The 26117-nt window shown below is 37.0% G+C and overlaps 2 protein-coding genes across 2 annotated transcripts in view; one reads left to right on the top strand and one right to left on the bottom strand.

Moving 5' to 3' along the window:
• The first annotated feature begins 273 nt into the window (after nt 1-273).
• On the top strand, nt 274-7135 carry LOC131936263 (sulfotransferase 1B1-like). Its single transcript, XM_059293176.1, has 6 exons — nt 274-345; nt 1375-1540; nt 3793-4119; nt 4924-5027; nt 5210-5375; nt 6432-7135. Exons 2-6 carry the CDS (start codon nt 1378-1380, stop codon nt 6545-6547), a joined length of 876 nt encoding a protein of 291 aa, XP_059149159.1. The 5' UTR covers nt 274-345; nt 1375-1377; the 3' UTR covers nt 6548-7135.
• Nucleotides 7136-7339: 204 nt separating this feature from the next.
• Nucleotides 7340-26117, bottom strand: part of LOC131936264 (uncharacterized) — a 37950-nt gene continuing 19172 nt past the window's right edge. The window contains exons 22-43 of the mRNA XM_059293177.1: nt 25859-26009; nt 25009-25364; nt 24386-24523; nt 23305-23426; nt 22828-22965; nt 21792-21897; nt 21051-21313; nt 19719-19947; nt 18897-19030; nt 18621-18783; nt 17727-17827; nt 16054-16368; nt 14728-14801; nt 13717-14000; nt 12673-12782; nt 12029-12221; nt 10470-10999; nt 9852-10124; nt 9421-9504; nt 8894-9021; nt 8672-8774; nt 7340-8366 (exon numbers count right to left, since the gene is read on the bottom strand). Of these exons, the coding sequence (XP_059149160.1) occupies nt 8689-8774; nt 8894-9021; nt 9421-9504; nt 9852-10124; nt 10470-10999; nt 12029-12221; nt 12673-12782; nt 13717-14000; nt 14728-14801; nt 16054-16368; nt 17727-17827; nt 18621-18783; nt 18897-19030; nt 19719-19947; nt 21051-21313; nt 21792-21897; nt 22828-22965; nt 23305-23426; nt 24386-24523; nt 25009-25364; nt 25859-26009 (3978 nt within the window). The 3' untranslated portion in view covers nt 7340-8366; nt 8672-8688. The remainder of the gene's footprint in view (nt 8367-8671; nt 8775-8893; nt 9022-9420; nt 9505-9851; nt 10125-10469; nt 11000-12028; nt 12222-12672; nt 12783-13716; nt 14001-14727; nt 14802-16053; nt 16369-17726; nt 17828-18620; nt 18784-18896; nt 19031-19718; nt 19948-21050; nt 21314-21791; nt 21898-22827; nt 22966-23304; nt 23427-24385; nt 24524-25008; nt 25365-25858; nt 26010-26117) is intronic.

The raw sequence follows: 26117 nt of genomic DNA, 5'->3' as shown, positions 1-26117 counted from the left end.
TCCTCACACAAGGCGTCCCATCGTCCCCTCTTACACACACTACCCGTGTGAATTGGTCGCTCTTGTGTGTACTGCATCTGTGTCAATCGTCATAGGTGTGCTATGCTATGACGGCTAGGTGCTGCCAAACCAGATTCCGTACGGCGGGCTAATCAAAAGTGGGTCGTAGCTCGGCCACAAGGAAATGCTACTTGTATATCTTCAACATTTCAAGTCATCTGTTTAATCTTGATAAGATTTTATTTCAAAATAGAGGGCATTTGTTCTCTATAGCTATAGTGTACCACATTCTTTACTAGCACGGAGTAGTACACAAACAGTCCTTACGGTGTGCATATTTCTTAGGTAAGCAAGATATTTTATCAAATATAAACCTACCTTTATTTTTATCCTATTCATTACTTCTAAGAAACGCATAGGCGTTAATTGTAAAACGTAAATTATTATAATTTTAAAGTGATATCAATATTTTGCTATTTTAATAAATCAACTTAATGTTGGTTATGAAGGACTACTATATATCTATGCCTTTCTGTTAATTTTTAAAGCATTGTGATTCTTGCAAAATTCATATAGGCTACTTAAAAACGAATAATTTGTATTAGAGCTTGTCAATATAATTTCATTGCATTAAAATAATTTATTAAGCTGGGATCTTAATTTTCAAACTTCCTACCGGCTAAATTAAATATTTGGTTAAAATAAAATTCTTCCTCGTCAAGGTCAAGTAGTGCCCCAGTGAGGTTAAGCTTGGTTACGGTTCAGTGAATTCTTCGTGTATTCGTTGCATAAACCTAGTTCACTATTTCACTTTGTTAAACAGCTTTGGTGTCGAGTTCAAAGATAGGGCTCTGGTGGCTGTTAAAATATGACAGCGTCGAATTTATTTCATGCGCAATATAACGTACACAAATATTTCGGATTTTAGACTTTTAGACCCCCCCCCCCCCCTCCACACACAACGTCCACTTTCGACAACCCCATCCCCCTCCACGTGGACGTCCAAAGAAAATTAGCATACTTCTCAAAACCAAAGTCGATATTTTTTTCGAACCACCCCCTCCCCTCCCTTCCCCTCCGTTCGGACGTCATAAAGGGATAACCTCTAGCTATAATCATAGGCTCTAAATTGAATGTAAGTTTGAGCTGGCTATGTTGTGTAATAACACTTGAAATTTTTTTTTGGGGGGGGGGGGGGGGCGAGAAAACACTGGTAATATTATGTTTTTGTAAATTCTCTTTCGTTCGAGGAGGAGGGGCGGTAGACGTATCCCCCACCCCCCTTCCGAAGAGATGCCTGAAAGAAACGCTGTTGTAGGAAGGAATGCAATTACAAAACAGTTTTTATTTCCCCATGCACTGCAGTTTGTGCAGACAATGCCTCTAATAAAAGTGGCAGACGACAGTGGTCACACGATGCAACTTCTAGAGTGTAACGGCCAGTTCGGATCCCCACAGTTTAACGAGGAAGCCATGCTCAACATCCGGGACTTTCCGCTCAGAGAAGATGACGTCATTCTCTGTTCTTATCCGAAATCAGGTAAACAAATCTCCCCCTTTCACCCCCCCCCTCCCCACAGGAACGGGTGACACTTTAGTCGTTTTGCATTTCTGGGTTAAAGAATCAAACTTTTTTGTTTGTGTTTTAGACTGTGTGGAATACAATGACAAGAAAAAACAAACTCATGCTATCTGTTAAAGACGTATAATAATGTCATTCATGCTTTATTAATACATGAGTAAACAAGTAGAAAAAAACTAATGTATAAAATGTCGATGCATCTTATACTTCCTGCCTAAACTCCCATTGTACACTCCCATTCAACACTATTATTCCAAACACCATTATAAAGGTACTCTTATCATAAGTATACTCCCATTCAACACTCCCACCCTAAACCCCCACCTTACACTTCTGTCGTATACTTCCATCATAAATTCCCATCCCATACTCCCACACTAAACCTCAGTCCTATATTACTATCCTACCACACTCTCATCTTCAACTTCCTTCATACCCTCCTACAGTGGCGTAGCGAGGACGGGTGTCACCCGGTGCAGCACCTAATGGTGTCATTCCCCCCCCCCCCCCCCGTAAGAAAGAAAAAATATGTAATTATGTATATGTATATAATATATATATATATATATATATATATATATATATATATATATATATATATATATATATATATATATATATATATATATATATATATATTCCATATACACTTGTATACACATGTGTATATGTAGGCCTATTCAATTTATTTTCTTCTGGATGTTTTTTATTTTTTAAACCCCCCCCCCCCCATTCCGCGATTCTCAACCAAACAGTTTTCCTCGGGCATATTTTGCAACGTTGAGTTGATGTAACTTCCAGCCCCCCCCCCCCCCCCCACTCGCTTCGCCTCTGCCCTCCACCCCCCTCCCCCCATAATCCCATCATATCTTCATGTAGCTAGAGGTGAAAAACGATTTTAATCTTATAAGAAGGGTCAAAGTTGAACCAATTAATTGTACCAACAAAGATTTGCCTCATTATGTTCCTAATACGATAAAAGTTGTGTCATGATGAGTGCATAAATCGTGACCTTGTCCCATCATGAAAAACTAGGTCATGTACATAAACCGGTATCTGAGTGTTCATTTAACTTTTAGCACGGCCCATTCCGTTTCCTCTTAGGGCTCGTCCAGTATTTCTTCCAGACTTTTTTCTCCGGGGGGGGGGGGGGGGGGGGGACTAGACATTTTTTTTTGGGAGGGGGGGGGGGCGACACTGTTAAAAAAATATATTTTCTTCATAAATTCCATTTCGTTCGGGGGGGGGGGGTAGACTTTCTTTGGGGGCGAAGAGATGCCTGGAAGAAACTCTGGGGTCGTCCATGAATGTAGTTTAACTGTTGTGCCAATTTTTTCTTCCCACCCCAATCTCATAAGAAAATGCGAATATCACATGAGTTGTTTCCCTTTAATCAGGGGATATAACCAATAAAACATCAAGAAAATATAGCTGCTATAAATATAACGAGCCGACCCGCTGCGTATCATACGCCGCTATTTAGTTGTTTTTTTTCTTCTACTTTTCAGTAATTTATAATTTGTGAATTCGACAGTACCAATGCTGCCATTGAAAATATTTGCTTAAAAACACTACCCCCCCCCCCCTAACGTGAAAGCAGCCTCCTCTTAGTTACCTCCTCTAAGTTTAAAATCGTTTCTAACTAAATTATCTGCCCCTAATAGCCGTCACCAAACCCGTCTCTGTGATTGTAAAATGTAAACAGCGTGACCACAGCTCACCAGACAATGTGGGGGTGGGGTGGGTGTGGTAGTGATAGTGATATAGAGGAAGAGAGGGGACTGTAAGGCGAGGTTGCAGCTTGTTTTCTAACGGCTCGAAGAAGAGAATTATATATATAGATATACTATTAATTCTTTATTTTAAAAGATTGATAAGCTGATAAAATACTGATATTGTCAAAAACATAAATCATTTTTTATACTGAAAATTTCGCAATAGGGCCAAACATTAGATAAAATGATACATTTTTATGAAAAAAAAAAACCTTAATAATTCTTAACCCCCCCCCCCCCCCCCCAGCAAATTGAGATTTCCCACCCAACCACATCTTGTCTAGGAATGTGAAGTCAGTTAAGGACACCCCCCTATCCCTTAGATGACAGTGCTAAATTCTAAAGAACTACAAAACTTGAAGAGCATTAGAAGTCATTAGGGTATAATTAGACCATAGACCTTGTCCTGAGATATTTGTTGACACATCGTCTAAGGTTGTCACTGGTTATGGGAGATCGTAAGGATTCTTCAGACCGGGCAAATCACATCAGAAGATGGCGTTCTAGCCAAGGAGAGCTTCATGATGGAGTGGAGACCTTATTCCTGCTACCAGTTTCTGCCTTCTCCCCGCGTCCTTAACAACCACATGACCTTTGACATGCAGCCCAGGCAACTGCTAGAGAAGAGGCCAAAGGTCGTGTTTATTTATAGAAATTTAAAGGACGTTGCCGTTTCTTTTTATTACCATCACCTGGGCATCGATAAGTACAGTTATAAGGGAGATTTTGACAGCCATATCAGACGATGGGTAGATGGCCTAAGTAAGTAAGTTTTGGATACATTTTTAATTTATTCAATGGAGTCGGCTAAAAATGAATTTTGGGTCGAATTTTTTTTTGAGGGGAAGGGGGGGGGACTTGATATTTGGGGTGTGGGCGGACACTGGTAAGAGTACGTTAGTTCTGGGGGGGGGGGGGGTAGACTTTCTACGTGATGGCAGGCCCCTCCCCCCCCCCCCCGAAGGGATACCTGGAAGAAACCTTGCTAAAAGTAAATTAATGAAATAATGTCACACGTCAGCCGGTTGACCAACCACCCCTAAACCCATATACGTCTGTGTCCCACAGTTCAAACACATTTTATTTGAGGTATAAACAGGCGTAGCGACCCCTCCCGGCGCCCGGGGACAAACTTTCGATTTGCGCCCCCCCCCCCCTCGAACTTTTCATTTGCCCCCCCCCCCCCCTCAAACTTTCGATTTGCACCCCACCCCTCGAACTTTTCATTTGCACCCCCCCCTCAAACTTTCAATTTGGCGCCCCCCTAAGGTCGGCGCCCGGGGACATATGTCCACCGCCCCCCCCCCCCTCGCTACGCCTCTGGGTATAAAGCAATACAAACTTATGTATAATAGATTTACTGCAATATCAGTAGCCCTACGCCGTGAAATAAAAAACACAACTAAAGGGAAATAACTACTTGCGATATAATTTGAATAAAATAAGTTTAAATACTTTATTGAAAATGACAAATAAGTATTATTTATTTCTGATATAAAAGTCCAATTAAAAAAGAACATCTTAAAACTTAAAAATGTTCTCATGATTTTTAAATTATTTTTTTAGCCGACAATGGATCGCCATTTTCTTATATTTTGGGTTGGGAAAAAGGATTATCTGAACATCCCGAGTTACCTGTCTTTGTCGGAAGCTTTGAGGATTTTAAAGAGGTTAGAGTTTTACTGATGCAAACTTTCCTATTCCGTTTATTATTACTATTTTGTTAAAATAACAGTTGTCCATACAATTGACATTTTAAAAAATTATGACATTGTAAACGAGATTCGTTTTAAAGTTAGCATCAAGATCTAGTTAAATTTTAGTAAGATGAGAAAAATATATTTTTTTTCAGAATAATTTTTCAGAAGTCAAACGGCTGTCGGAATTTTTGGGCCATCAATACGCTGATGATTTTCTCCAACAAATTTGTTGTGCTACGGAGTTTGCAGTTATGAAAAAAGTTCACGGGGAAAAATCTTTCAAAACACCGGATGGTGAGCCCGTCATGTACAGGAAAGGTAAAATAACAATTTTATCGAACCCAGACAGGGAGGTAACTAAATAATATTTAGAGGCAGGGTAGATAATCAAGTACTGATTCCTGCTTTATAGAGTCTAGAAAGTTAACTAAGTATTACTATTAGATAACTTATATTTTAACTATTTTAATTCAAGAAAATTCATGTTTATTTTCTTAGTTTTGTGCGTTTTAGCACTACCCATAATAAAGGTATTGACTTAAATAATTTAGGAATTATAGACAGGATACAAATTACAAGCAAATATAAACTTGTATTATTATCAATTATTAGAAGTTTAATATTGTAAATTAATAATTAGTTATTGATTTTGAAGTTTAAAAATTAAAAAAAAATAAAGTAATGGATTCTAGTTAAAGTTTAAAAAAAAATTAAAACCGTTGGGGAGCAATAGTAATAGCTTGTGCTATTGATCATTGATAAGAAGTTTATTATACTGTTAATATCAGGGATTGTTTGGTCGAAGTTATAAAAATCTTTTAAAAAATAATGCAAGGGATAAAATTCTTGTTACATTTAAGAAAAAAATTAAAACCGTTTGGGAGCTATAGATTACACTCATTTTCACATTTTTGTATTGACTATTTTGAAAAACCGACCTCACCCTTCTTTGAAGTGAACCGGAGTGACCAGGGAAAGTAAAACAACGAAAGTCACAACAATTGTTTTCCCGTGATAAAATACACAATAGCAGTTGTTTATTTATAAAAAATAATATAACACCCCCTATCACCAAACCATACTCTACTAATCCAAATTAAATACAAAAGTGTTAGCTGATTTACTATTATATTACTAGTAATTATTTGTTTTAATATTTTTAGCCTTAATAAAACCGGAAGTCATTTTGTACTTATTTCTCAAATGATATAAAAAATTGAATTTTGGTTGAAAAAAATGCTTTCTGGCAACAGCCATTTGGAACCAACTTTTCAAGCCTATTGATCATAAATAAATATATATTAACTTGTATAATAGAATTTTTTAGAAAAATCAAAAATCTTTTGGTATTTAGTGTAATGTTGTTATTTTCAGGGCAAGTTGGGGATTGGAAAAACCACTTTACTGTAGCCCTAAATGAATGGTTTGATGATGTTATCAAGACAGAAATGGCAGCCTCTAAACTAAAGTTTAAATACACTGTGGAGTAGTTGACTGTTAAACAAGAAATCTCTCCGTAGTTGTACTAGATACTATACACATACATCAAGTTACCTATGTTACGATGATGTAGCCAGCATTTGTCAAACGTGCATGGGTTGGTTTCTACAAATAGCCAAACAATGTTTTGAAAATGACTCAGATCTACAGTCTGTACTGTAGATGTCGCTGAGACCTCCCAGCTCTAAATGGTACCTGATGCAAGTTGTGGCAAAGTTCAAAGGACAGAGGGTGTAGTGCTGACATTGCAATTCCTTTAATAAGTCTAGTTAAAAAACGTTTGAATAAAATCACATTTCAAATGGGTCAAAATTAATATTTACCTCAATCTAAGGGATGTTGTGAAGTAAGTATAAGTTTGTAAAAACAGATTTGCTTTACTTTTTCTTCCCTATGATAAGCAGGTCTGTAGTTTCTATTAGTTAAATAGAACCACACAATCTTTCTGAAATTTATAAACCTTAAGGATTGTATTGCTTGGTGTAATGTCCTACAGTGTTTGTGTTACACTAGTTACAGGCTTGTATCCACTTGTTAATCATGAGATTAGCCAGCCACTTTAGAATTTGTATCTTGTCCATAAATTTTTTGTACCAGTTTATATGAATGTAAACCAAATTGTGCTAAAATAATGCTTTTAAAAAATTATTTTGAAGACGGCATTATTTCCTAAATGAATAAAATAATTCTAATGTCTAAAATAAAACTTAGCCTATATGTAGGCCTACTTTTTACTTGTCTTGCTAAAACAGAACATTTTAAAAATAAAACAAAAAAAAATAATTAGCAATATTTTTTTTATTCTTTTAAACCATTTTTTAAACTTACATTTGTTTTCATTTTCTTTACAAAAATAAATGAACTAATATATGAAACCTATTTGTAATAAAAATGGAAGTATAGTGTATATTCAGATGTGTAAATAAAAAGTTTCAAAATATGGTCAACACAACGCTACACAAAGAAAAAAACAATGAGGCCTGACATAAAGTAAAACAACAGTCAAAACAATGGAATGTACAAAAATATAGTTTTCTATATTACAGATATAAATATAGGTCCTTACACTGTTTATCACAAAAGTTTTTCAATTAGACCTGGCACTCAAGTGTTGTGGTGTGATCTAATTTGATTATTTTCATAATTTAATTGTGACATTTTTAGCACATGTAATGCAACAAAACTGATATACTCCACACATTGAAATTTGATTTTTGGCAACTTTTGTCTTGATCATAAAATATTCACAAATATTTAAAGTATTCATCAATATATCTATATATCTATATATAAATAAAATAAAAATTGTTACATAGTATTTAACTTCAGGGATTAACAAATATCAAAGCAACAGACTTTCCACACATAACTACATTCTTATCTGGTAACAATCAAGTTCTAAAATGTGAAGAATAAGATTCATAGATGGTGATTTTATAGTTTAAAGTAATGGAAAAAAAAGATATCCTTAAATGGAAGAAAACTTCTTTTTTAAAAAAACTATTTGGATCTATATTGATCTAAGTAATCTGTGTTAGCAAAAAGCAAATCAATCAACTGCATTCAACCAGTTTAACTTCAAAAATATTTAAAGAATACAACCAAATGTATTTTCAAAATTAATTTGGTTCTAAAATGATTTTTATCTTCTGTATCTATTGAAATGTAGCTAAACAAACAACTGCATTCAACCAGCTCCACATTCACAGTGAGTAGAAAAATAAAAAAGTTGCAGCAGGCTTTCAGTCCTTGCATTGAGATAACAGGAGAACAAGAACATGTTTTGTGTGGGCTATGCACAGGCGAGATCTGAATATGAGAAAAAAGTAAAGAGTTTCATCACTATAAGGCTAGGTGAAATGAGCATGGCTTTTTTTTTTACTTCAACTCAAGTACAAGTTGTGGAGGGGACTAAATAGCAGTACAAACACATTAATACATTGTATTAAATTTTAAACATTTCAAAAGTAAGGAAATTTAATCCACCATACTTAATTTAAATTTTTATTAAAAATTATACGTTAACAAAAGAAAAAAAAGATGGAATTTTTTTTTTAAATCTCTAGCACCAGTAAATAATAGACAGCCCCTACATAATAATCTTAAGAACCTACCATGATTAGTTTCAAGTTTAGATCCTTTTCTCCTTATAATTGTCGTAATCATCAAGCTGATAATTCTCATTACTGTATCCCATGTTGTGGCCATAGTCTAAAACTGAAAAACAGTAATATATATTTATTTAGCACACTGGCCATGTAAATTTTCATTTAGCCTGACTCAAAAGAAAAATCTGGCACCATCATCTTAAATCATGATTTCCTTTGCGTCATTACCTTCAGAGGTCTGGTCGTCCTTCTCTTTATTAGTCAGAGCTCTACACAAGAGGACAGACTTGCGGAGGGGCATGGCTATCACCAGCAGGGTGGCGTTTACCAGGTTGCCTATAGTCACAGCGGCATCCCTGCATGGGGGGGGGGGGATGAATAATTACAATATTTCAATATGTGATGATTACTTTAAGAAAATATTTCTAAAGGGAAATAAAAATATACTAGTATGTAATAAACTTTAAGAAAAGATACCAATCCAGTATATATCTGGAAAAAGTCTACCTAAATTCAATATACAAACTCAGTAAAATGTATTGTGTGTGTATATAATGCACTACTGTAAATGCATACCTTTTTAAAATCCTTAATGGCAATGTTAGTTTTAAATGTTTCAACTAGAATCCAGAAAGTATTTTGTGGAAAAAAAAAAGTTCAAAAATATGTTTGTTCTTGTAAAGAGTTACATTTTAAAGCTATGGGGATGTGTGGACATCTGAGAATATAGACCTATTGTTGCAATAGCCACTTACCTGTATGGTGGCTCAGCACTTGTTGACACAATCATCCAGACAACAAAGCATCCAGCTGTGGCTACACTGCCAAACAATATCCACCTGCAAGGGAGACAATACTTTATTATTTTACACTGTATACATTATCTCATTTTAAAACCTTCAACACTAATATTGTTAAGTTTTAACAAATGCAGATAAAAAACCATAATGATGTATAATAGAAGGTCGTATAAAAAGAGTAGATATGTAAAAAAAAAAAAAGAGATTTCAATAAGGGTTGACAATATTACAAGTGGAAATAGCCCAGGGAAAGATAAGTAAATCAAGATTTTTCAAGAAGTGTAGCTAATATTCAAGAGGGCAGATAAATTGTTCAACAAAGTTAGGTAATTTGTCAAGGGTAGGTAATTTAACATGGGTAACTAATATAATATGAGTAGACTAACCTGGACTCAAAGTTGTTCCTGTCAGAGTCAAAAGTGATGGCAGAGAAAATGGCCGTGACGAAGACAATGAACATCACAAAGACCATGGACAAGACAATCCCGGTGTCATAGTCGGCCGGTGGGTCACACCACCAGTTGTCATGACGCGTGTTTCCCATAGGCAGGTTGCTGGCAGTGGGGTGGACCAGGATGAGCCAGATGATAGGGATGATGCACTGGACCAGCACAATACCAATTGATGTCATAAACAGAGCACAGGCTGATGATATACCACTGGAATAAAAAATTTTAATTATGAACAGAAATTCTATGGCTAGGATTAAATTCACAGCTAGGTAAAGTTATTAATAAATTTGACTATAAAACTAATTCAACATATTTAAAGTTATTGAGATAAGAGGTTCCAGCTATGATGGCTGAGCCGACTCAGCTTAAGTGGGTACCTAGCAGTGGCATGAGTAAGCATAAGAAACAGATGACTGTATTATTCAATAAAAATATGATAGACTCCACGGTAATACAAAAAACTTCTTTTTGGTCTTGACAGGTAAAGTAAAAACAAAACTATTAAATACACCATTGAGATAAGCTCTGAAACAAGACACAGCCTAGACCCACCTGTATCTTTCCTTGTCATCATCCACCTGGCTGAACCTCCAGTTGTCAATAGCCTTCAGCAGCATGGGAGCAAAAGCTATCATGTAGACCACACCCATGAGGAACCGACGGCTTCCGCAGGTGCCTTCGTTAGCGTTAACAAAGAAGGCGAAGTTGATAACGTAGATGCCGAGAATTCCAACGATGACCATGTACCCAAGAATAGACGTGCCCCCTTTGTTTTGGTAGGCAGCTAGAAGGAAAATGAACAGGATCAGAGTTATGAGGAGCCCGAGGGATGTCAGGATGGCCACAACGATGGCCCACACGGGCCACTCGTACATCAGGTCGCCGTTGTCGTGGTAGGCGTAGTAGTTGCGGGGCCTGCTGGGGGCAAAGGTCATTGTGTTTGTGAGGGAGGAGGTTTTGCTAACTTCGGCCGCCGCAGCACATACGCAGCCTGTTTTGCTGGTGCAGACTGAGGTGATGTTCAGCGCGGATTTGGCCTCGGAAAGTTGACTATCAGTTAAGTCGGTTGCTACCAGGAATTTCTAGAAAAGAAAAATGAAAAATATTATGTATGTTACACCAGAAATTTAAAACAAAAATATTTGTGAGTACCGGAATTTCTAAAAATATTAACCTTACAAAATATATTAGGCGTAAAATATTTAACTTCCACATTTTGGGCAAATTACTTAATTGCAAAAAAGTTTATTTCTTCAAAGCATCTCAAGGTCCACGCAGCTCTGATGGGTACCTAGCAAGATCATGGGGTATCCCTGAGTCCACCCAGCTCTGATGGGTACCTAGCAAGATCATGGGGTATTCCTGAGTCCACCCAGCTCTGATGGGTACCTAGCAAGATCATGGGGTATCCCTGAGTCCACCCAGCTCTGATGGGTACCTAACAAGACCATAGGGTATCCCTGAGTTCACCCAGCTCTAATGGGTACCTAACAAGACCATAGGGTATCCCTGAGTTCACCCAGCTCTAATGGGTACCTAGCAAGACCATTGGGTATCCCTGAGTCCACCCAGCTCTAATGGGTACCTAACACGACCATAGGGTGTCCCTGAGTCCACCCAGCTCTAATGGGTACATCAGTTGATGCTGACTGCACAATTCATTAAATACCAAGGTAACCAAAAGAGACTACCTCTACTCCACTGGTGTTGGTGATTTAAAAATAAACCACTAGATCAATTTTCCTTAGTGAAAAGCAAGAATTTTGTATTGATTTTAGTGTTAGTTTATAATACATTTTTTTGAAATGCTTTGCTGAAAAAATACCCCAAGTAAATCTCTATTTTTATTTACACAATTCAGCAGAAATAACAGCTTGTCATAAATGTCTACCAACATGCACTAAAATAAAAGTACCCATTTTGACAAGAATATCCTTATGGCAAATATTAATTTTAAAATTCTCAGGTGACATCTCAATAAAGTGATTGGTCAGCTCTATTTTGTCTGGCTAAAGAGTAAGCTGGGTGGACTTCGGAATGACCACCCAATTACCAAAATCAAGACAGAGTATCACTACCACACATCAGCTTTAATCCTCCCCCTTACACACCTTGAGTTCCTTGATAGTTACAACACTGGACTGATCTGCCGTGGCGCTGAGTATGCGAATCTCAAAGCCAGAGTTCCACCACCTTGTCAATTTCTCAAAGTCAAATGGCAGGTCATTGGTCAGGTTGGCCAGCTTCAGATCCCCAGCAATGGGCACGGCATTCAGGTTCAAGGTCACATCTAAGGTTGATTGCCTGCATGCAATAAGCAATTGTAATGAACAACTAGGTGAATGAATTTAGGTTGATATAGAAATCTAAGTTTATGAGATGAATCCGGGTTTATGAGATGAGCCCAGGTTCATTAAATAAGAACAAATTTAGGTTTATGAGGTAGAAATTAATCAAGATTGATGAGACAAAGTCTTCTGTACAAATCTAAGCTAATTAATCAACTGTTTTTTACATGTGAGTAATTCTACACATATATTTTTAAAAAAAAAGAGCCTATAGAGTTATAATGCAAAAGTGTTTCATTAAAAACTGTTCAAGTTTTACATGATTAAAAAAATCATTTTAAAATCAAAAACCTCATGAAGACTATTCCATAAAGTTGAACTTGCTTATGAAAGAAATAATACAACCCATTATATGTACATTGTGGTAAAGCAACATAGCTGCCCATGTCATGCTGAGACCAAAATACCTGAGTGTTGCTCTGTTTATGCCCTGTCCAGCAGGTTGAGCTCTGAAACCTGCAGCAGCTGCATACGTGGCCAGGATTGTGTTCAGTACGTAATTGTTGGTGCCATTTGCCTGCAGGTGTGTAAACAGCATTAATCAAACACATAGAATTCATGTTTTTACAATCATATTGTGTTCAGTACGTAATTGTTGGTGCCATTTGCCTGCAGGTATGTCAACAGCATTAATCAAACACATAGAATTCATGTTTTTACAATCATATTGGGTTCAGTACATAATTGTGCCATATGTCTGTGGGTGTGTCAACAGCATTAATCAGACACATAGACTTCATGTTTTTACAATCATATTGTGTTCAGTATGTAATTGTTTGTGCCATATGTCTGTGGGTGTGTCAACAGTATTTAATCAAACATTTAGAATCCATGTTTTTGAATCTTCTGAAATCTTTATTTTAATTTTTAGTTAATTTTTCAGTTTTGTTTTCTTTATAATTTTGTTCAAGGCAGGAATAAAAGATGAACGGCGTGGCTGAATGGTAGGGCTTAGGTCTACTAACCCGAAAGTCTCAAGCTAGGATTTCGGGGCCAAAGTATGTAGGGCGCGAGTCCAACCAGCTCGGATGAGTACCTGACTTATGATAAGGCCGCTGGACATAGTCCAGACCACACTATCTCCTTGTGTGCCAAGCTCATTAAAACATGTGAACTCTATTTCATATGCCCCATGTGTGTTGGGCACGAATGGAGAAAAAATTAATGATGAAATCTGTCCAATGGTCTGATATGGACCATAATCATTAACAATGAGCCTAAACACAGCAATTTTATAAGTTATAATAAAAACAAATCAAAAGCAATCTCAATAATTAAAGAAATGAACTATTTAAAAAAAAACAACAAAGAGCTATGTGTCTACTTTTTTCCATTTTAGGCCTATAGTACTGTCCCCCATGTTTTGAAGCTAGTCTGCTTTATACTTGCACAATATGTAGGGAACTAATTAAACAAACCCTGTATAAAAACTACTGAATATTTGTCCTCACCACTGCTTTACTACAGTCTGGTTTGTTAGTGCACTCATTATACCACTTCAAAGTAGGCAGGTTTGTTTTGGCAAAGTTTTGGAAGCTCTCCACAAGGTAGCTCTTCCTTCTCGTTGTCACAAGTTTCACCGTCTTCCCCGGGGGTATGATGCCTTTCAGAGAGTCGGGGGTCACATCCCACTCCACCCCCAGCACCCAGATGTACTGGTCAATCAGGGATGTTGACAGTGACATCACTTGTCTGACAAAGTCCGTTGTGCCAAACAGAATCACGACCTTTGAACCTGAACAATTAGGTAAGAAAGTAGATAGTTTGGGCTCTGTAAAATGACATGTCATTAAAAACAAAAAAATATTTCTATTATTTTCTTGATAACATTTATTGTTCTTTGGAAGATAACTCAGTCATATTTCTTAAATTTTGGTTATCTCCTCTAAGACGACTTTGTACTTTAACCAAAAAATAATTTTTATTATTTCTGCTAAGACAACTTTTGAACTATCATCTAAAAATTATTGACCCAAATGATGCACAACAGAAAACGGCGCACAAAAAAGTGCTCAAAGAAATTTATTTTCTTTAAATAATTTATATACTTTAGAAAAGAATGTCTACATATAAACTGTAGCATAATAAAACATTTTCTACAAAATATGAACAAAATTTCTAAGTGTATTCTTACACTTTGTATTTGCACATTTTTCTGGGAACCACTAACATTATTTCTATTATTTCCCCTAAGACAACTCTGTTCTATCATCTAAAATTATTTCTATTATTTCCTCTGACAACTTTGTTATATCATCTAGAATTAATTCTGTTATTTCGTCTAAGACACTCAGTTGTAACATCTAAAATTATTTATTATTTCCCCTTAGACAACTCTGTTCTTTCATCTAAAATTATTTATTATTTCCCCTAAGACAACTCTGTTCTATCATCTAAAATTATTTCCCCTAAGACAACTCTGTTCTATCATCTAAAATTATTTCCCCTAAGACAACTCTTACCTTTATCTCCATTCAGCTGAATGTTGGCTGCAGTCAATTTGTCATCCAAAGCAAGAGGTTCACCAACACACAGGCTAAACCAGGGACGAAAATGTGTACAACTTTATTATTTTAACATCATCCAAGTTTTATAAACACCATAACTTTATATTAGAATTTGTTTTATATCACATTTTTTACATATTAGTAAAAGTTGATTATATAATGCTGTATGATGATTTTAATTTGTTCATTTATTGTTGTGATATTTACATAAAGTAGAAAAGTTTCCCTTTCAAACCTAAAGGTCTATGGGGCAAGTAAAGTAGAGTTCACTTGTTTCTGTGGCATATGAAGAGATAGTGTGGTCAGCACTATGCCCAGGCACTTTTACTTTCCCTAACATGAGTTAGAGTGATGTTTACATACTGCATTAAATAAACTAGTAATTGTGATATTGTTGCACTAACTTTACTATGTGACAAATCAGAACATCACAAAGTGATACAATGTCAGAACATCCCGATGTGATAAATCAGAACACTATATGATAAATCAGAACAACACTATGTGATAAATCAGAACAACACTATGTGATAAATCAGAACAACACTATGTGATAAATCAGATCAACACGATGTGATAAATCAGAACAACACGATGTGATAAATCAGAACAACACAATGTGATAAATCAGAACAACACGATGTGATAAATCAGAACAACACGATGTGATAAATCAGAACAACAGGATGTGATAAATCAGAACAACAGGATGTGATAAATCAGAACAACACGATGTGATAAATCAGAACAACACGATGTGATAAATCAGAACAACACGATGTGATAAATCAGAACAACAGGATGTGATAAATCAGAACAACAGGATGTGATAAATCAGAACAACAGGATGTGATAAATCAGAACAACACGATGTGATAAATCAGAACAACAGGATGTGATAAATCAGAACAACACGATGTGATAAATCAGAACAACACGATGTGATAAATCAGAACAACACGATGTGATAAATCAGAACAACACGATGTGATAAATCAGAACAACACGATGTGATAAATCAGAACAACAGGATGTGATAAATCAGAACAACAGGATGTGATAAATCAGAACAACAGGATGTGATAAATCAGAACAACAGGATGTGATAAATCAGAACAACACTATGTGATAAATCAGAACAACAGGATGTGATAAATCAGAACAACACAATGTGATAAATCAGAACAACAGAACATCACAAAGTCATATGTTAGAACATCACAAAGCTATCTGGAAGTATTAAAACATGACAAACGAAAAAAATTTCAATACGTTACATACTCATTCTTCCCAGCATAGTAATCAAACTCCTCCCAAGCATAGATCCCCTCAGCCCTGTCACTCTCAAACACAGCATCCACATATTTCCACTCCAACTTGCTGAACAGAGATGCCAGGGTGCGCATCATGGCGCTGTTTGGTGCAATGGTGCGAAGGAGGTACTGCTTGTCATCTAGCAGACTGCTTAAAGCATTGGGGCTAAGGTAGGTAACTTTGGGGTTTTCCAGAACTCTGGAGGCTGCTGCAGTGTTTAGTTCCCCTAGGGTGATCACTGATGCTATCTTGTCTAGAGTTATGCCAGAGCTTGGGTCAAAACTGAAAGGTTGAAGGTTTAACTGGGTAAACCTTTGTGTGCTTAATTATAAATAATAATTAACATTGAGAAAAATTGGCACTAAAGAAAATCACCACAAACAGAAACCCCACATCTAAACTTGGCACTAAATAAGACAAGCACAACAAACCCCACATCTAAACTTGGCACTAAATAAAACAAGCAACACAAACAGAAAGCCCACATCTAAACTTGACATTAAATAAAACAAGCAACACAAACACAAAGCCCACATCTAAACTTGGCATTAAATAAGACTAGCACCCCAAACACAAAGCCCACATCTAAACTTGGCATTAAATAAGACTAGCACCCCAAACAGAAACCCCACATCTAAACTTGGCACTAAATAACACAAGCACCACAAACCCCACATCTAAACTTGGCAATAAATAAGACAAGCCCCACAAACACAAACCCCACTTCTAAACTTGGCACTAAATAAGTCAAGCACCACAAACCCCACATCTAAACTTGGCACTAAATAAGACAAGCCCCACAAACACAAACCCCACATCTAAACTTGGCACTAAATAAAACAAGCACCACAAACCCCACATCTAAACTTGGCACTAAATAAGACAAGCACCACAAACCCAACATCTAAACTTGTCACTAAATAAGACAAGCACAACAAACCCAACATCTAAACTTGGCACTAAATAAGACAAGCCCCACAAACACAAACCCCACTTCTAAACTTGGCACTAAATAAGTCAAGCACCACAAACCCCACATCTAAACTTGGCACTAAATAAGACAAGCCCCACAAACACAAACCCCACTTCTAAACTTGGCACTAAATAAGTCAAGCACCACAAACCCCACATCTAAACTTGGCACTAAATAAGACAAGCCCCACAAACACAAACCCCACATCTAAACTTGGCACTAAATAAGACAAGCACCACAAACCCCACATCTAAACTTGGCACTAAATAAGACAAGCACCACAAACCCAACATCTAAACTTGTCACTAAATAAGACAAGCACAACAAACCCAACATCTAAACTTGGCACTAAATAAGACAAGCCCCACAAACACAAACCCCACTTCTAAACTTGGCACTAAATAAGTCAAGCACCACAAACCCCACATCTAAACTTGGCACTAAATAAGACAAGCCCCACAAACACAAACCCCACTTCTAAACTTGGCACTAAATAAGTCAAGCACCACAAACCCCACATCTAAACTTGGCACTAAATAAGACAAGCCCCACAAACACAAACCCCACATCTAAACTTGGCATTAAATAAGTCAAGCACCACAAACCCCAACATTTAAACTTGACACTAAATAAGACAATCACCACCAACAGAAACCCCACATCTTACATAGAGTTACATAGTCCTGCTCCTTCCAGCAGCCCATACAAATCTTGATCTACTCTGATGTTGTTGGAGCATGTGTCAATTGCCAGAACTCTCAGCTTGTTCTTAAAATGTTGAAAATGTTTACTTAAGTTTTTGTTTTAAATACATTTGAAGGGATTTTTTATTTTTTAAAGATAGAGCATACTACTCTTAGTACTACTTGATTTAGAGTTACTAGGCGATTCCACAGGACATCACTGAGACTATGTGATGGGTAACTGTGGCAAGGCCCTAAGTACACCATGCCTTCATATGCCGAGGTCACAAAACAGGTGAACTCTACTTCATCTTCCCCTTTGGCTGACAGGTTCCAAATATATCCTGGCCCTTCATTTTAATAAGATTCAAGTATTTTGTAATGAATCAATCATCTGTTCGTTCTTCCAGAATATTTAAACCAAATTAATTATCTATAAGCTTTTATAGATGTCTTTCAGAGCATTTTATTATGATTTGATGTCCCATATTTAATTTTGTATTGATGCTTTTTGTATAATAATAAAGTAAAGAAAAAAGTAAAGACACACTGAAGAACATGGATCTGCTGGTCGAAATGGCAAGTGAAATAAAGTTCACCTGTTTCTATGAACATGGCATATGAAAGGATACTTTTCTATTTCAAAGCACCTTTACTTTCACTAATGTGAGTCAGGTACCCATCACATCTGGGTGAACTCAGGGGCATCTTACGGACTCAAGCTCGGGATTCCATTGGTTCTACTGCCCGTCCCATCAGAATGATTCAGCGTGTAAATAAATTATACAACTAAATACACGTTATTACTAGCTTAAACATAGATGAAGAGGATTACCCTGTCTGACTGAGCAGTGACTAAATTAGACAAAGAGGATTACCCTGTCAGACTGAGAGATGACTTGTTGGATGGTGTAGTAGAAGGCCAGGAACTGCTGGTACCCCTGCACATTGAGGTCACCACAACGGTAAGGGTCAACACCTTGCTGGTGGATGTCAAAAAATCCAATGATCACTGGGGCGGTGGAGCTTAAGTTGGCGTTCCTGGAGATGAAGTTAATTTTATCAACATGGAGGTCAAAAACTTTGGCTCATACCAAATCGCTGCTTCTACTTGAACTGAGAAAATTAACTTTTAACACCAAAAGAAAACTTACGGGTGAAACAGGTATCGCACATCACTGTTTCTAATCCCCGGGCACTCAGCGCAGGCCTCCCGTCTGTTGCACGTACTGTCCCAGCTCGAGCTATAGCTGGAGCTGATGTTCACCGTCCCATTGAAGGAGCCAATCTGGAATTTTTAGTTTTGTCTTATTTGAGTCATGCATTGTTAAGTATGTGAGCAGTAAACTAAGTAAGGTTCACTTTTGGACAAAATGGCCCATGGAGTAGGTGAAGTAGAGTTCACCTGTTTCTGTGACTTCAGCATATGAAAGGATAGTGTGGTCAGCATTACACTCAGCCACCTTTAGTTGCCATAAACTTAGTCAGGTACCCATCAGTTGGGTGAATTCAAGGACATGCTATAATTAGCTTTGAGACTTGGTTAGCAGATAAATGCTCTACCGCTTGACTTTGCCGTCCCAAGCATACCAGTAAATGAAAACACTATAAGAATGTGGAGATTTACTGTAATCTCCTAGATGGGTTGCTGCCCCTAACTAATAACCCTTGTCAACTCTCTACTATTAGGTTAGTAATCACATGCTATCTCACCCAAGCATGCCATCCCCATCTTTTTAAAACTAAGCCATCAAAAAAATTCCCTAATAAGATATTCTATTGTCCTGCAATCTCTTTAATGAAAGTTATGATTATTAACTACAATACTATTAGTAGTGATAAGAACATGAATAAGTTCTTTATTCAAGCACTGCATCAATAATTAAAAATGTTGTAGTTACTTAAGTATAGAGATGATCTATGAAATACAAACTTAATGTAAGATTGAACAAATGTGGGAAACATTGAAAAATTACCTGATTGTACACCACTCCATCCAGCAAGCCCCTGTCTATGGAGAGATACCTGTAGTTGGACACGCCTGAGCGGTTGACAAAGTTGAACAGGTTGCCAGCTGGGTCAGTGAAGCGGACACCTTCCAGTTTAGTGGCCAGCTGCGTGCGACGGTCAGAGCTGCCTTTGTAAGCCTGGCACACGGATGAGTACGAGACACCTTGAGGAAAATAAATTTCTGTCTTTGTAAACCTGGCACAGATTTGTATAGTTTATTGTACACAACTTACATCAGGGTCTTATGTTGTAGTTTATTGTCCACAACTTACCATCAAAGTCTCATGTTGTTAAATTTATTGTACACAACTTACCATCAAGGACTCATGTTGTATAATTTATTGTACACAACTTACCAACAATATCTCATACTGTATAGTTTATTGTACAAAACTTACCACATTTGAGTTTCAGGGTCTCATGGTGTAAAATTTATTGTACACAACTTACCATCAAGATCTCATGTTGTTCAGTTTATTGTACACAACTTACCACATTTGACTTTCAGAGTCTCATGTTGTTCAGTTTATTGTACACAACTTACCACATTTGACTTTCAGGGTCTCATGTTGTATAGTTTATTGTACTCAACTTAACACATTTGAGTTTCAGGGTCTCATGTTATATAGTTTATTGTACACAACTTACCATCAGGATCTCATGTTGTTCAGTTTATTGTACACAACTTACCACATTTGAGTTTCAAGGTCTCATGTTGTTTAGTTTATTGTACACAACTTACCATCAAGGTCTCATGTTGTATAGTTTATTGTACACAACTTACTACATTTGAGTTTCAGGGTCTCATGGTGTATAGTTTATTGTACACAGCTTACCATCAAGGTCTCATGTTGTATAGTTTATTGTACACAACTTACCATCAAGGTCTCATGTTGTATAGTTTATTGTACACAACTTACCATCAAGGTCTCATGTTTTATAGTTTATTGTACACAACTTACCACATTTGAGTTTCAGGGTCTCATGTTGTATAGTTTATTGTATACAACTTACCACATTTGAGTTTCAGGGTCTCATGTTGTATAGTTTATTGTATACAACTTACCACATTTGACTTTCAGGGTCTCATGTTGTGTTGTTTCTTATACACAACTTACATCAGGGTCTAATGTTGTATAGTTTATTGTACACAACTTACCACATTTGAGTTTCAGGGTCTCATGGTGTAAAGTTTATTGTACACAACTTACCACATTTGAGTTTCAGGGTCTCATATTGTATAGTTTAATGTACACAACTTACCATCAAGGTCTCATGTTGTACAGTTTATTGTTCACAACTTACCACATTTGAGTTTCAGGGTCTCATGCAGGGCGAAGGCAGCAGAGTAGACAGCATTGATAACGAAGACGACCCCTGGGTCCTGCTGGTAGCCTGGGCTGGTGATGATGCTGGCAGGGGTCAGAGAGCAGGCCCTAGGGTAGCCCATGGGGTTGGCCTTGGAGGTGTAGCAGTTCTGGATCTTCTGGTAGTACTCCTCAAACCAGGGGTTGTAGTTGGAGTTGGACAAGGTTTTGGAGTTCATGTAGTTTTCAAAGTCCTAGGGTACAGAACACATGGGTGGTAGGTGGAGGCATGTATGTGTGTGTTAAAAGGTTTTGGAGTTCATGTAGTTTTCAAAGTCCTAGAGTACAGAACACATGGGTGGAGGCATGTATATGTGTGTTAAAAGGTTTTGGAGTTCATGTAGTTTTCAAAGTCCTAGGGTACAGAACACATGGACGGTGGGTGGAGGCATGTATGTGGGTGTTAAAAGGTTTTGGAGTTCATGAAGTTTTCAAAGTCCTAGGGTACAGAACACATGGGTGGAGGCATGTATGTGTGTGTTAAAAGGTTTTGTAGTTCATGTATTTTTCAAAGTCCTAGAGTACAGAAAACAAAGATGGTGGGTGGGGGCATGTATATGTGTGTTAAAAATGATAGGTCTGTGTTTCTTTTTTTTTTTAAACTACTTTTTGGATCTATAAATGTTATCCATGTATGCATTTCTTCCGATGTGACCTCTATGTACTACCTACCTCAATATCATCAGCATCCAACTTCAATGTGATAGAACCAACAGCAGCTTTCTCAGCACCTGATATTGCTTCCTGGTTGTCAGCCCAGGCCACAGATCCAATGAACCTGACAATAAAGTAACAGATGTAATAAACCTGACAATAAAGTAACAGATCCAATAAACCTGACAACAAGAAATAAGATCAGTCTTATGAAATTAGATCAGCTTTTCTAGTGCACTTACACGCGACTTTGCTAAAACTTTAGTTCTGCCTCAGTTCTGTGTAGCTTCTTTCTTCTTTTTGGCTCTTAATTGTAAGGTTGGAAGGGATTTCCTCCAACACAATTAAGTATTATGTGTCAACTTGTTATGCGCCATATAGGCATTTGACTCTGATTTTAGTCTGCTCTTCTATCTGGATTTGCTCCCATAGCCTTTGTCCATCCAAGAACAAACTACAGGGCAGCAGTTGTTTGATTTTGGAGTTTTCTTAACTAGATGGGTTGATGTCCTAAGCTATTGAGTCTAATCTGCCCCGGATGGTCAAAAAATAATTGTTTTATATTTATATTGCTGTAGCTAAGTTAAGCTACGTTTCTGACATTTTGCCAAGTTTGGTTATGACTTGAATAAACATTTTCCACAATCTCCCAAAGTTTCAGGTTTAGTTGCAGGGCTTAAATCTATAGGATGTCCACCTAGCTCTGATGGGTACCTGACAGTAGTCAGGGAGGTAAAAGGGACTGGAGGTCAAGCTAACCAGATTACCCTATATATAGAGGAAATAGAAAAAGACGAACTCTTCTTCATGGGCCCTATGGACAGATAACTCAGAAGTAAAGTTCCCTTTCATTATTGAAACTGTACAAGGGGTAAGTGAAGTAGAGTTCACCTGTTTCTGTGACCTCTGCATTTATGTGGGGCAGCATGGTAGAATGGTAGAGCATACAATGGCTAACCCAAAAGTCTCAAGTTCGAATCCAGGTTCAAGTCCAATAGCTCAGAAAGGGTACTTTAACTACTTTCTAATATCTCTCCATTATGCTGCTTAATACCTGAATTTATTTTGGGCTCTGGGAGATCGGGTGATAGCTGCCAACAAGGCATTCACATATTCAGCTCCGATGAAGGTGATGACTGTATTAGCTGCAGGGATCTCAATCAACTTGGACACAATGCTGTTTGCTACTTGACTGTAGAGAAAAATAAAATATTTCTTGAGAACATATCTATTTTTACTGATAAAAAATGAAAACTTCATTGATAAACTGAGCTACTTCAGTGTAGAATAGTATTTTTTTAAAAATACATCTTTTTGGCTACTTCCCTGAATTATTCCAATTAACAAAGTAAATAAGCAAAAATGTAAATTTACTGAGATTAAATTGGTCCCAGTTTGTAAAAGTGAAAAATTTATCTGGCCACTTATGGGCTAACAATCCCAATATTTTGGTAGGATACAGTCTGTGCTACACCAACCTTTGGTCCCAATTAGTTAAAGTTAAAAGTGAAAAATTTATCTGGCCACTTACGGGCTTACAATCCCAATATTTTGGTAGGATACAGTCTGTGCAACACAAATCTTTTTACTAGCTGCCTGAGCAATGAAGGCATCTCTGGCTGTGTTACCATTACTGTTGTCTTCATATAGTATCTGAATTTTTAAAACAGTTTGATGAAACAAAGTTTTTAAATGGTGCTCACAAAAATAAACAGTAATGAAATGTGTGTATCAATGAGCTGCAAATGGACATCCATCCACACATGGGACAGTCCAAGGCAAACCTGATAATGATGGGTAGAACAAAGATATAATTGATCAATATTAGAGTCACTATAATTTTTTTAACACTAGCAACTGCTGTTAAATGGTAGACTATTGAGAGCCAGTATATTACATGTGATGCAGTACATATTTGAGGTTAACATATAGTGACTATTGTTAACATTGAAATAAGAGACAATTAGAGTAAAATAGTAAAAGATAGTACATATCTGTGGTTAACATTGCAATTAAAGACACCAATTATTAAACTGGTGAGAGATACCTGCTCATATCTAATGTTAACTCTTTAGTGTTAACATAACAATCATAGACACCAACTATACAATTAGTGAGAGATACATGGACATATCTGATGTTAACTCTGTAGTGTTAACATAACAATTAGAGATACCTGCACATATCTGATGTTAACTTTGTAGTGCTAACATTACAATCATAGACACCAACTATACAATTAGTGAGAGATACCTGGACATATCTGATGTTAACTCTGTAGTGTTAACATAACAATTAGAGATACCTGCACATATCTGATGTTAACTTTGTAGTGCTAACATTACAATCATAGACACCAACTATACAATAAGTGAGAGATACCTGTACATATCTGATGTTAACTCTGTAGTGTTACATAACAATCATAGACACCAACTATATAATTAGTGAGAGATACCTGTACATATCTGATGTTAACTCTGTAGTGTTAACGTAACAATCATAGACACCAACTATACAATTAGTGAGAGATACCTGCACATAACTGATGTTAACTCTTTAGTGTTAAAATAACAATCACAGACACCAACTATACAATTAGTGAGAGATACCTGCACATATCTGATGTCCAGCTGGTCCAACAGGCTCAGCATTGCCGACACCTGGTTCCCATCTGAGGGCACAGTGCGGAAGAAGTAAGGAAAGACTCTCTTGTCACTCAGGTCTTCACTACCAGAAGCATAGCTGATCTGTAAACACAAATTGTGTGATGTTTAGGGAAAAATTAACCCCTACCTTCCTACCTTGTGACTTTTACAGTTTTAATGTCCACTTATACTTCCATTTATGATATAATAATAAATAAAAACAGGTATATTATAATGGAAGATATGGGACGGCGTGGCCTAGAGGTAGCCCAAAAGTCTCTAGTTTGAATCTAGGTTCAAGTAAGAAGAATTTTCCTGAGCCCACCCAGCTCTGATGGGTACCTAACTCAAATTGGGAAAAGCCGAGGTGGCTGGGCATAGTGCTGACCACACTATCCGTTCATATCTCTGAAACAAATGAACACTACTTCATCTGTCCTGTGTGTCTTGGGCATGAACAGGATAAGATGATAATAATGGAAGATAATATAAATTTGTTTTGTTTCCATAAAAATAATTTAGTTCAATACAAAATATAGCTTCATTCAACACTTGGTAGAGTTTAGATCAAGACAGTTTTAGTATACCTGTGGGATCTTCAAGTCTGTCAGTATTTTGGCCAAGTAGATGGAAGCCGTGCTATCATAAGACCCAATATATGCATCAATCAAAGACGGGGGGATGGTAATCCCATCTCGAGTAAGGGTCGTGAGACCATTGTTTATGTTGCTGACCAAATACCCTCCTCGGACTTGAGAACCGCAGGCGTCCAGCCCAACACCGCCCAGCTTGACGTTCTTCAAAATGTCGGCAAACTGGCCCTTTTTGGAGTTGACTTTGTCCAGGGCGTAATGGAAGGCTTCCAGGAGAAGGAACCCGTGAATCTTGTTGATCCCACCACATGTGAAAGGGCTCAAGGATCGGTCGTGGACGTCAAACATACCTGGGGAAACAATATTTTTTAATTGCTAGAGCACAGTCTTCATGTTTATATACTACAGAGGTGACATATATTTAAGTTTCACAGATATGGTCAGTTAGGTTTTACAGTTATGGTCAGTTAGGTTTTACAGTTAGGGTCAGTTAGAAAACAGTCTTGTGTTTACATTTATATATTACAGAGGCGACGTTGACCTGTTATTTGTGTCTATGGCAGATTTGTTCAGATTTCACAGATATGGTCAGTTAGGTTTAACAGTAAGGGTCAGTTAAAAGAAATGTTATGAAAGACTGTTTATTACTTCATACACAAAAAATCTTAGAAGGGAAACAAAATAACTGACACAGCTTTTCCAGTTGATTTAAATAAAAACACATGCACACACAACTAAATAATATACTTTTGTAGCATATAATATAGTCAGTTAACAGGTGCAAGGACTGAACTCACCACTCAGGTGTGTCTAATGTGGACAGGTGTAACTAATCTGTGCTTACCTCCCAGGTAAATATCCCCAGTCGTGTATGAGTAGTTGAGAGCCCGTATGTTACAGGTGATACAGGACCCGGCACATTGTGATACAACGGTAGAGTAAAAAGATAAACTGGAGTCCATTAAATCTAGGGATGATCCGGCGTAGCTCCCTATCTAGATAGCACAAGAAACATCGTACATCATTTATTAATATACGTATGCAAATTGAAAATTTTTAAAGAAAAATGTATGGCATTTATTCATGTATTATCAAAATAGATG

Source organism: Physella acuta, unplaced genomic scaffold (assembly GCF_028476545.2).
Source record: "Physella acuta isolate Inbredline_101_S28 unplaced genomic scaffold, ASM2847654v3 ptg000173l, whole genome shotgun sequence".
Classification (NCBI taxonomy): domain Eukaryota; kingdom Metazoa; phylum Mollusca; class Gastropoda; family Physidae; genus Physella; species Physella acuta.
The sequence above is the reverse complement of the archived record's forward strand: the minus strand, read 5'-3'. Positions and strand labels throughout refer to the sequence as shown.